At 45.1% G+C, this 12,524-nt stretch overlaps 1 protein-coding gene and 1 pseudogene across 1 annotated transcript; one reads left to right on the top strand and one right to left on the bottom strand.

The window, feature by feature from the left end:
- Positions 1-758: 758 nt before the first annotated feature.
- On the top strand, positions 759-4,840 carry LOC119336534 (annotated as a pseudogene).
- A 1,167-nt stretch (positions 4,841-6,007) lies between these two features.
- Positions 6,008-11,314, bottom strand: LOC119336535 (cyclic nucleotide-gated ion channel 17-like). Its single transcript, XM_037608574.1, has 7 exons — positions 11,075-11,314; positions 9,995-10,493; positions 8,925-9,137; positions 8,496-8,782; positions 8,158-8,269; positions 7,236-7,472; positions 6,008-7,058 (listed from the first exon to the last, which is right to left on the bottom strand). Exons 1-7 carry the CDS (start codon positions 11,143-11,145, stop codon positions 6,387-6,389), a joined length of 2,091 nt encoding a protein of 696 aa, XP_037464471.1. The 5' UTR covers positions 11,146-11,314; the 3' UTR covers positions 6,008-6,386.
- Between the last annotated feature and the right edge of the window lie 1,210 nt (positions 11,315-12,524).

Raw genomic sequence — 12,524 nt, 5'->3', positions numbered from 1 at the left:
CTAAGGGGGGTGGGGGGTTGGGGGGGCGCCAACTGCTGGAGATGCTCTTACACTTGATAGCTCACATCAGACGTTGCATCCGGACGACAAATCTGACCTCAGATTTGCCACGTATGTTTGCCGAAGGAAATTGTCATGCTCGCGACAACATATTTTGTCATGCTTGCACACACACCCCACTCACAATCTGATCGCCCAGTCAATACAAGCAGCAGTGTGCCCCTTTGAGGTCACAAGAATAACTCAAACATAATTACATCTGGATGTACAATATGAGCATCCTAAAGCTAACCTACAGACAGCAACTGTCCTACCGTTCCCAAACCCAACCCCAGAAGCCAACCAGTCTACCCTGCCCCAAATCTAGCTTGAGCATTTCCCTGAGATGAATAGTCGACCTTGAGCCCCAACTTAGCTTCATACTTTACAGATCAACGCAATGGACGCCGCAGCCTGCGGTCAGCGATCGATCACCGTAACAATTTGTATCAACCAGCGCCCCGACTCCGGTGAGCGGCCGGCAGTGCCCGATTTTCTTCCCTCGCTCCTTAATTTACACGCAAAGTTGTATCCCAGGTCTTAATTTACTAGTACATCTTCTTTTCTCATTTCTCCGCGCCCAAGCAAATCAAATAAAGTTTTTTTTTGAGACAAATCAAATAAAGTACTACTACTGGTAGCAAAAGCGATCAAAAGCATGGCCTGTTTTTCCTCCGCACTCAACCAAAGCAAAGCGTCCTCTCGAATTTTGGTACGGGCTCTCTCGCACATTCATTCACTTTCGCCTGGACCGCTGCCCACTGAGCCACCCACCGCCGGCGACCGGCTGAGATGGGCTCCCTGCTGATGCCACTGCTGGGCAGCGTGGCCGGCGACGCGCTGGTCGGCGAGCTGCTGCGGGCGTGGGGGCTGGACAAGGCCCGCCGGAAGCTGGAGCGCCACCTCGCCGCCGTCCAGTGCATCTTGCTGGACGCCGACGCCAAGAGCCGCACCAACCCCGCCGTCCGTCGATGGATCAAGGACCTCAAGACCGCCGCCTGCCAAGCCGACGACGTCCTCGACGACTTCCGCCACGAGGCCCTGCGCCGCCGTGTTGGCGCCCAGAGCCACTCCCGCTCCACGCCGGGCAAGGTTCGTCCTCGTCAAACCCCGGCAGGCTCTATTTTCAATAAAAGGTTTTAATTTGGAAATGGAAGCCTTCACTTTATTTGTTATCATTTCAGGTGCTGACGTACCTCACAATCAATAGCCCGGTTGTTTTCCGTCTTCACATGAGTTGGAAGTTGAAGGGTGCCCTTCAAACGATTGGTGAACTTGTCGCGGAGATGAATAATTTCCACTTCTTACAACATGCTGAGGCACCAAGCGTTGTTCGTCCGCAAACACACTCTCTTGTCGATGAATCAGAGATTGTGGGCAGACAAGATGAGAGGGAACAAGTGGTGAAGATATTGCTCGACCACAACAACAGTAGCCATAATAATGTCACGGTGCTCCCCATTGTTGGTATGGGGGGAATTGGTAAGACCACCCTTGCTCAACTTGTGTACAATGACCACCGAGTCATCCACCATTTTGAGTTGGTCATATGGGTTTGTGTCTCTGACAAGTTCATCATCCAAGAAATAATCCGATCTGTAATAGAAGTGGTCATGATGAAGAAGTGTGATCTGACTCGGATGGAGGCACTGCAGAAGAAACTTAGTGAGGCGTTGGGCAAGAAAAAGTACCTCCTAGTGTTGGATGATGTTTGGAACGAAGATAGACAAAAGTGGGACGATATGAGATCTTCGTTATGCTCACATGCTGGCTCAGGCAGTGCTATAGTTGTGACAAGCCGCAGCAGTCAAGTTGCTTCTATCATGGGCACACTTCCTCCACATCAAATTTCACTTCTAGATGAGGATCAATCATGGGACCTTTTCCACAAAAACACATTTGGAAGGGGAGTGGAAAAGCGAGAGGAATTGGTTTCAATGGCTAAGAGTATTGTCCACAAGTGCAAGGGATTGCCTCTTGCTATCAAGACCATGGCAGCTTTACTCTCTTCGAAGCATCACAGTCAGTGGCTTTCTGTTCTAGATAGTGATGTTTGGAAAGATAACATCGTCACAACTACTGGGATTGTACCTGCACTACAACTAAGCTATGATCACTTGTCATCGGAGGAAAAAATATGTTTTTCCTTTTGTGCTATTTTCTCCAAAGATAGCCTGATGGATAAAGACATGTTAATCCAGATATGGATGGCAAATGACTTTATTGCATCAGAAACAAGAGGCCACCAAATTTTTGATGTGCTAGTTTGGAGATGTTTCCTACAAGATGTAAAGATTGACAAGGATGACTTAATCCACAGAGTAACTACTTGCAAGATGCATGATCTCATGCATGATCTTGCTGATTCCGTAAGCAGAAATGTTTGCTTCATTCTGGAAGAATCTTCACCATGTCAAGAAATTCTGCAAGGATCCACATACACCAATTCATTACAGCATGAGGTTCAACATTTGTCACTTGATTGTGTCAGTAACAATACTATTGCAGTAATGAAGGAAATTCTAGCTCCCCAAGCCCGCACAATATTAATCCGAAGGGGGTTGGAGTGGCGTAAGACTTCTCTGCATATGAACAAGTCTCTGAGTATGGCCATGTCAAAATTCATGTCCCTACGAGCACTGAAGACATTGTCAATCATAACAGACATGAAAAACTTCAAGCATCTTCGCTATCTAGATTGTTCTTATTCTCGTTTATCTGCACTGCCTGAAACCACTGCCATGTTGTATAGCTTGCAGACTTTGAAGCTCATTGGTTGTAAAGAACTTAAGAAATTACCAGAAGGCATGAGATATATGATCAGCCTTCGGCACATCTTCCTCATTGGGTGCAATCGTTTGGAGTACATGCCACAAGGTATCAATCAGCTGAATTCTCTGCAGACACTGACGAGTTACGTCATTGATAGTGATGCAGGTCGTGGAATTGATCAACTGAAAGATTTGAGTCTTGGTGGTGCTCTTTCTTTGACTGAGTTGAGAAAAGTGCATAGTGCAGAAAATGCTAAAGAGGGCAGTATATCCTCCAAGCATAATTTGAAACGATTATCACTCAACTGGTATGCACATTATAATACAGATGTTGGAAATTAAGTACATAGTAATGCAGAAGAGATATTAGAGGCCCTTTGTCCTCACCAAGCACTTGAAGTTTTACTATTATCAAATTATAATGGTGCAAAATTATCATCATGGATGCACAACCCTACACAGTTAGAACATCTCAGCGAACTTCATCTGAGTAGCTGCAAGAACTGCAAGGATCTTCCACCATTATGGAAGATGCCCTCTCTCGGGTACCTGAGTTTGGATAATTTTCCTAGTTTGAAAAGTATATGTGTTGGTAATGATGATACAGACATTGGGCAACCTTGTATTTATCCACCACCTTTCTTTCCTAAGTTGGAAGCCATGATAATTTCCGACATGCCTAAGCTAGAGAGATGGCACGAGGAGGTGCCAGGACAAGCAGCGGTTGTATCATTCTCTCAGCTCAAGAAGCTAGAAATTACTGAATGCCCAATGCTACAAAGCATGCCCAAGATGCTCCCTTTGCTTGAACAACTACTTGTAAAGTCGGCAAGAGCCATTCCCCTTTACCATGTGATTAATTTGTCTGTGCAATTTAATCTTGAGTGCAAAGGCATCATTTCAGTGGAACCTACAGTTGGTTGGCAGCATGCGGACCTTCATTTCTCGAGGCTTGGCGACTCTCGCGTGGAACTGACACTCAGAGGTTTGACGGAAAATTTAGAGCGCTTTGAAGAGGAGCTGAAAAGAATACCTTGCAGATTTATCAAGGAGCTACGTATAATAAGTTGCGACTGTCTTTTCTCATCTGAACCATCCCAAATACAGCGGGATATATGGAACCATTTTGGTTTTGTTGAAACGCTGTGTATTTCAGGCAGCAGTAATATAGTACAATGGCCAATGGTAGAATTGGGAAACTTGAATCAAATTCGAGGCCTAGAGTTGTACCAGTGCTGCAACTTAACCGGTTCAATTCCATCAACAATATCTGATGACAAATATGTCCTGCTTCCTCGACTCCAGGATCTTATAATTCGAGAATGTGAAAATTTGGTGGAGGTACCAAAGTTGCCTGCATCTCTTGAAAAATTGTACATCAGTCGTTGTCCCAAGCTGGTGTCCATGCCAATAGTTCTTGGGAACGTCAAAAAATTGAGAGAACTCGATGTGCATGGGTGTGATGCCTTGACGGCATTTACGGATGGAATGTATGGAGTCATTGCACTCAGGAGGCTGGTAGTGGCGGGGTGCCCAAGGATAGAGGCACTACCGGAGGGACTCCTGCAGCAGCTCCCAGTCCTGGAGGAACTAGGTATCACAGATTGCCCCAACTTGGAGGAGGCCTTCTCAAGAGGTGGTGCTTACTGCAATTTGGTTGAAGCAATTCCACACAGATCAAGGAATTTGGCTTAAGGATCTGTACAACATCTTCTCCTAAAACAGAAGATGTGATTTTTGTAGATACAACATGCACCTAACTAGATTAATTAGTACCACGATAGATACTAAGTACTCCCTCCGTAAACTAATACAGGAGTGTTTGGATCACTACTTTAGTGATCTAAACGCTCTTATATTAGTTCACAGGGGGAGTATGTACTGAATAATCGTGTACTGCTTCCACTACTAAATACTACTAGTACTGCCAGACCTGAACATTTTAGTACTGTTAAACCAAGCTTGAATTTGTATGTGATTTGCACTCCAAGTGAATGGAGAGACAACAAAGGAAGTTGTGTAGCTGTACTACTGACAGTGGTAATCTGTCTCAACAACCGTATGTTGTGGTCACAGGCTCATCGTTCCCTTATATATCTCCGTCTGTGCGTAAATTTGGGATCAATTCCATTAAAGGTTGTTGATTTAGGATTAAATGATCCCCGATATCGTCCTTAATTTGTTATCTGGTGGAAAACGCTTTTACTGTTTATTTTTGTTACTGTAATTCTGCTCTCAGGAGAACCTTGAATGCGCGCTCATATCGAAAAGTTCATTCTTCACCCGAGCTCATATGCTCCCGCATAAACAGTAAAATCGAAAAAAAATCGAAAAAAATTCAAAAAATTCCAAACTTTTTTGAGACAAACATTGACAAAAGTTCTAAGTGCCTGCAAAAATTCGTCATGAAATCACATCCCTAGAAGGCGTGGCAAAAAAAACAAATTCAGTGCTTCAAAATGCGTTTGAAAGTAGCTTTTTCAGAGTACATTTTTTGTTTTTTTTGCCACGCCTTCTAGGAATGTGATTTCATGACGAATTTTTGCAGGCACTTAGAACTTTTGTCAATGTTTCACTCAAAATTTTTTTAGAAATTTTAGAATTTTTTTTGATTTTTTTTTGATTTTACTGTTCATGCAGGAGCATATGAGCTCGGGTGCAGATTAGCCGCGTCCCGCTCATATGGAGTAATACTATGGAGTAATACATCCAGTTTCGTCAGGGCGCTCTTGGTTCATCACAGGACAAGGTAGTGCATACGCAGGGCATTGCTGGCTAATGGCCGCGAGTGCCACGGTGAAGCAACTGAAAAACTCTGAAGAGCTGAAGCACGGCAGGGTTCGGTTAAGTTCAGTTAGCGGGTGGCGCAGATGGTCCGAGGAAATGGGGATAAGTGATGGCAGACGGCTGAGATGCCGCTCCCGGAGCTGATGCCCACAGACTTCAGTTATAGGTTGCCGTAATGCAGAATGATGGTTTCACTTCAGCCGGTACACATTGTAGGTTGCCGCAGTTAGCTGCAATTGAGAATGACCTCCAGCCTCTCAGGGTGGGAGATGATCACATTTAGTAGCTAAATATGTGTGTGTGTTGTGGCTGTTGTGCAAGGACATTTTACATGAAGTTATACGGCGCGCCCAAATAGCAGGGAACCCACCTGAGGGCTCAGGATCTCACTGTTAAACCAACCCCAGCAGTTCAGGGAAAAATACATATATAAACAATAGAACAAACCAATGCACACAATCTGATCGCCCAGTCAATACAAGCAGCAGTGTGCCCCTTTGAGGTCACAAGAATAACTCAAACATAATTACATCTGGATGTACAATATGAGCATCCTAAAGCTAACCTACAGACAGCAACTGTCCTACCGTTCCCAAACCCAACCCCAGAAGCCAACCAGTCTACCCTGCCCCAAATCTAGCTTGAGCATTTCCCTGAGATGAGCAGTCAGTCACCAGTGAGCTTGAGCCCCTAACTCAGCTTCATATTTACAGATCATCGCAAAGGGCGCCTCAGTCTGCGACCAGCGATCGCCGTCGTGGCGAACAATAATATGGCAACCCTTTTCTCCTAGTCGTCGTGCTCCACTGAGAAGTCCGGCTCCGAGGGCTTCCGGAACTTAGGCAGCTCCCTGTGGCTATCAGACCCTTTCCTGGCTGCGGCCATGATCTTCATCGACAGACCATGCTCGCTGAAGGAGCCACCGCTGTCGCCATCCTCATATGATCGCATGGAGGAGAAGGACTCCCTCATCATGAGGTCCTTGGCCAGCTTCCGCCGCTTGTGGCGGCGCCAGGTGGCCTGGATGAAGCAGGCCGCCCAAGTCCTCCAGTGGTGGGAGTAGTACCGGAACGTGTGCTGCAGCTTCCTGCTGTGGAGCCGCCTGAACTGGCTGGCCACGAACCGGAGATCCTCGGCTTGGAGGGCGAACGCCTCCACCTCGACGAGCGCCTTCACCGTCCTGGTAGACGACGGCAGGTTCACTGTCGGTCTTGGGACCAGGGCCCATCCGAGCAGCTCTTCGCCGCAGAAGTCGCCGGACTTGAGGATGATGGAGTTGAAGAAGCCCGTCCGGCCGCCGTCGGTGGTGGAGCTCTCCAGCTTCCCGCGGATGATGAAGAGCATCTCGGTCACCGGGTCGCCCTCGCGGACCGTGTACGTGCCCTTGGTGCTCAGGGACGAGACGAGGCGCCCGCAGATGGCGTCCAGGAGTTGGTCGTCCATTTGGGAGAAGAACGGCACCTGAAATGTAGCAATACGGAAAAAAGCAGTGAGACCCAATCGTCGAGTGGTTTGCAATGTCATGAACTCGCTGCCAAATGAAAGCAATATGTTGCATGATTGATCATCAGATGGATGGGAAGTTTACTAAGTCTGTGCAATTGTTCAAGCAGAAAAGAGTAACAAAGTTAATTTTACCCGGCGAACAAGATCCAAGCAAAGGTGACGATTGATGTCACGGCGAAGATCCGCAGGCAGGGCCTTCAATATAGATGCTTCATCCACACCTCGAGTTGCAAGCCACTTGTAGTGAATAAATCTTCTCACCCTTTCCCGTAGTTCACGAGGAAGTTGGCGATGTTTCATCCACTCTTCGGTATCTCTTTGCTTTACTCTCCACTCCTCAACCCTTGCAGTGATAGATTGTAGGTACGTCTGGTAGATAAATAAAATATTGTAATAAGCCCACTGTTTCTTGCCAATAATTGTGTTGACAAGTGTGAAGTTGAAACAAGCAGACCTTTTTTGGGGTATTATCAGTATGATGGTTTGTTAATTACTAGAGCAGAGGTAACACGGAAAATACCCAGGCAGAAAGCTGTTTTAATAAGGTTAAGGGCTAAATACTTATTTGTTGGCTCTAAGAACGAAAGCAAAAGCCAAACCTGTTTAAATACATAATCTAAGTGGGACATGCATGCAAAATTAACCAAGTATATCACCAGGCACAAGGACTCTAACCTCATGCCCCTGTTCTTAAAGCTATGGACTACTGTCAAAGATTGCACATTTGAGAAGTTGTAAAGTGCAATGAACACCTCATTATTTGCAGACTTCAGCAAATATTGATGGATTGACCAATAATCTTAATGCCTAGTTTCCGAGCTAAGCAAATAACTAAGGATACGAAATGCCCCTAGAATTTTGAGCAAAAATAACCATGACGGCATCATACAAAGATAGAGACACCGAGGCTAGACAAGTAGTAGGCCTCAGCATCAGAAAACGGGTGACAAAAAGAAATACATTAGAAGAGGGGATAATGGCATGTAAGTTATATAATCAAATTAGTTTCATGAGTCACCCATGAAAGTAAGTGTAGATTATATTGTAGAAATACCTGAACATTCCCAATCAGATGGGCAAACAAAACGAGACCAAGCACCGCCAAGAATATGGCATACAATGTCTCACCAATATAGGTACTTACAGTCAAAGTCTGGCCATAGCAACTGTTTCAACAAATAATATAGCACGTTAGCAACCAATAGAATCTTTATACCAGCTATAATTATGGTAACATATCTAAGACTTATCAGGCCAGGAATGTAGCACTACAGAGTTATAGTTTCATATGTAAGAATAAGGTCTCTGGAACTTGCTTTCACAGAGAGTGTAATTCTTAATTATCAGATCACCATTGTTACAAGAAGATGTGTTGTTCAGCTATTGTCATACCTTAGATTTTGTAAGCCCCACCAAAGGCAATACAGGTACTTCTTCAGGAATCTATGGCCTGGAGCTTTGTTCGATAACAAAGGCTCAAACATACCATAGTCGAAATTTGGGTTTTCGCTACTAGCAACACAGGTCCTAAAGATAGCAGTACTCTTTGCCCAATCTGGATCTGGCTTTACCTTGCAAGACAGGTATTTATTATGGCAATTAGTTTCAGTAGCGCAGTATTTTTGCCAGCATGCAGTCTGGCGATCAACAGACAGCAGGTACCACAATGCTCCTAAAACCTGGAGAGGAGAAATGCATAACGGATGTCAAGCAGTCCCACCACATGCTAGTAAAACAAAATATATGCAACAACAACAGGAAAGGAAATATACTAGAGAAAGACTGGATACAAAAACTCATATAACTAAATAAGTAACATACATGGCTAGCAGTCATATATAATAGCAGATTGGACACAGCACCCTGCCAGGCAGTCTTCGAAAAAGCTCCAGTAACTTTAAGAATTTTGCTATTCAAGGAAGATATGAGATATAATCTCAGAATGTACTGAAAAAGAGCAGCCAGGAACAGTATGTCATTATTATGCCCAGACCAAGTATACTTAATAGCTGGTATCACGGACCAAGTAATAATCTGCAACAAAAGAAAGGAAAAACTGTCAGATAACAGAAAGGTGTATATTGTAGTTTCCTTAACCTCACGGAAACTCATGTATATAAAGTCACGATTATAGACATAAAGTTTTAGGAAGTTGAGATCCACCACTTTCATGTTCGATAAAGGAATAATCATGCCATCAAAGGAAGCATGTCAAGAGCCACAGAAAATTGACAAATATTGACCAATATACTAGGACGAATTATGTTTTGGTGTCCAGTTCAACAGATAGCAAAAGCACATAGTACAAATGCAGCATATCATTAATTTACTACAGCGTTCAGAAGTTTACAAGTTTCTGCTTATGTAATAAATAAAACGGAGCACACCTTTTTTAATGTTAAGAAAACAAGTTTGTTATTTATTTGCACCTACATTAGTACCTGACCGCTACTTGCATGAAGAATTCAACTAAACAATATTTTAGAAATGGTCAAGTTGGTTGGTTCAATAGGTGAAGGGCCTCCAAGAAAGGGGAAATAAATAAAATTCACAAACAATTCAAAAGAGGTCCTATAAATTTCATTTTTTATGATCATGAACTATGGGGGCTAATGTTTTATTTATAATTCATTTCAGATAAGAGTAGTATTTTCTTTGTTATGGTGTGGCCTGTGAAGACATCGAAATACACACTGTTCTTGTGCCACATAAAATAGATTATTTCATCTGGAAGAGAAACAGCCCCTCAAGTCGACCTTACCACCTTCAACAATTTTAGCAGTTCACGGACATCTAGGTAAGTATAAACGAATCAGTGTGCAAACATCAGTACAAGCAAATGTTTCCCAACCCATAATGACAAATAATGGATCAGAAAGGATTAAAAATACCTGTGGTACAGGTATTGAAGCCACTAGATCAACCGCAAATTCAGATCTGAGATACTTCTTTGCGATTTCATTAGGGTCTGTAACCAGCTCTCCTCTGCCGAAAACCCCGGACTTGGAGCTCGGATTAATATAAGCAGTCATGAACTTTATCACAATTTGGATGACGTAAAAGAGATCTGCAACCGATCGGAAGACGGTAATGGTGATAGCCAGGTGTCTATCTTTCCCGACGCATGAAGTGTCTGTGCCATATTGGATTTTAGGCACATAGAAGTAGAGAGGGTCCATGAACAGAGCGACGAAGCACGAGACGCGGAAAACGTAGTTCCATAACAAGATGAAATCGCTCGTGGGGTCGATGATCCTCTTGTGGCGAAGGTCCTGTCCTGCTACGAAAATCCTGTTCTTCCCCCAGTTCCCCACGCCGAGCTTGCGAGCAGCTGGACCAGCCTGTTTCTGGTGAATAGGCATCGTTGCCTTTGCCCTCTCGTCGCGGAATCTGGCAATGAAAACAGAATTGGCACTCATTTGAATATGCGACAACAATTCTGAAGTTAGACATGGTCATTTCAGCTCATCAGCAGTCGGCACAACCAGCAGGTGTAAAGCTATTTCAGATTTTTTTTCTTCCCACTTCTCCCCATTTATGAATCTAATCTTACACTGCTCATGGAAGTTGAAGTGGCCCATCTCCATCACAGATGCACAGCAATCAAACAACTTCTGGAGGACTCGCTACCAGACTACTGTTTTGCTAAGGAACCAAAGTGAAGCATTATAAAGCCACACAGGAAGTATGTATGAACCGGTGGTCAGGCTAAGAACACACAGCAGCAGCAGCCATCTTCTAACAGCAACCACCAACCCATCAGCCCAATCCGAGAATATTCCTCTTATGCTCCTCCTCGAACCCCCATCGAAACAGGAAGGAAAATCGGCAGCGAAGCCGCGCCCATCTCATCCACGCCCCCAATTAACCTCCCCAAGCTAAGCTAGCTAAAGACGGCAGCCAATCTCCATGCTCCCGAGCAAAGAGGCCAGCAAGCAAGAGTAAAGCGGGAGTAGCAGATGGTTGCTCACCTGACGGTCCGCTGGCGCCTGAGCCCCGTGTCGTCGTCGACCCTCCTGGACCCGAACATGGCGTACTCCATCCGGCCGCAAGGACCATGAACCCCTCCACGGCCTCACCGCCACCCGCCAAACAATCGGGTACCGGAAAGCGCAGGCCGCCGCCTGGCCAAGCTCCCTCCGCTCGCCCGGCGCGCGGGGCGGCCGGGGACGCGCCGGAGGAGGCGGGAGGGGAGCCGCGGCGGCCGGGTCGGGATCGTGGCTGGCGCGCGGGGCCGCGCGGAGCTGGAGGGAAGATGGGGGAGCGGAATGAAACTACCTGGAGGGAGGGAAGGGGAGGGAGGGAGACCGGATGAGTGTTTTTTGCTCGGTGTTGGTTGATAATGATCGCTGTCAAATCGATTTCCACGGGGTTTTTCTGGGGGGTCAAAAAACATTCGGTTTCGTGCGGCATTTGAACTGGCGGTTGAAGGATAGTAGATCTTTTCCTTTGCTTTTGGTGTGTTTGTTTTGTTAAGGCAAGTACGAAATGTCAAATGGAGTGGCAGCGGCAGCAGCATGTGGGTAGGTGGCCCGGCGAGGAGGCTCGGTCAAATTGGCCGATCATGCGTCCGTCCTTGTGTTCAAGAAAAACACTCGCTCGTCCGACCGACCGGACCTTTTTGCGGGTTGCCAGGACGTCTCTTTTCAAATCGGTGTCCCCCAATGTTCGTGGGCACGTTTGATTACACATTGGAGGATGGACGTTATCAACTGCTATCTCTTAAAAGAGGTTTTCTTCTTTTTATATATACTATATACTACCTCCGTTGTGGTTTATTGGTCCCCTTTGAAGTTTGTGTTAAAATTTGACCACATGTTTAACTAATGAAATGTTAATGCATGTTAACAAAAATTTACATCGTTAGATTTCTTTTTGAACATAGTTTCCAATGATATAATTTTTAGTGACATGCATGAATATTTTGTTAGTTAAATTATGATCAAAAATTTGGCACGGAATACAATGGGGACCAATAAACCAGGACGGAGATAGTACTCTTAATGTTAAAATTGATTAAAAAAATAGCACAACGTATAAAAAAATTTAAAGAGATAAACATTCCAATGCAACAATGTTTCAAATATAAACTACAAGTGAAACATAAAAAGGTTTTGAAGTAAAATAGTTTAGGTTTAAATTCAATTTGTCTGGGCACATGTGTTTAGACGTCCGCATGAAAAGGCCCACGAATACTCCACTGACCATTCTGAAGTGGTGTATAGGTTTGAGTTCATTGTGAATCCTGGGGAGTACCGCGGTGCTGTAGGCCTGGGTGGGGAGGTGGGTGGGTGGGTCGACAAAGGTCCAACAAGACCTGGGTGGCATTCAGGGGTACGCAGCGTCTGTCTCTAATAGCGTACATAGAGGGCGGATGAGGAGGGTCGTATTGCGAAAAGGCGGGCTCCGAGTGGGGTTTTG

Source organism: Triticum dicoccoides, chromosome 7B (genome assembly GCF_002162155.2).
Source record: "Triticum dicoccoides isolate Atlit2015 ecotype Zavitan chromosome 7B, WEW_v2.0, whole genome shotgun sequence".
Classification (NCBI taxonomy): Eukaryota; Viridiplantae; Streptophyta; class Magnoliopsida; order Poales; family Poaceae; genus Triticum; species Triticum dicoccoides.
The sequence above is the reverse complement of the archived record's forward strand: the minus strand, read 5'-3'. Positions and strand labels throughout refer to the sequence as shown.

Bases quoted from the DNA above. Each gene is read 5' to 3' on its own strand.
- LOC119336535 (XM_037608574.1), bottom strand. From the start codon at position 11,145: ATGGAGTACGCCATGTTCGGGTCCAGGAGGGTCGACGACGACACGGGG. The intron at 8,783-8,924 runs GTATGTTACTTA...TCTCCTCTCCAG, and splicing joins TATATATGACTGCTAGCCAT to GTTTTAGGAGCATTGTGGTA. The intron at 8,270-8,495 runs GTATGACAATAG...TTGTTGAAACAG, and splicing joins TGGGGCTTACAAAATCTAAG to TTGCTATGGCCAGACTTTGA.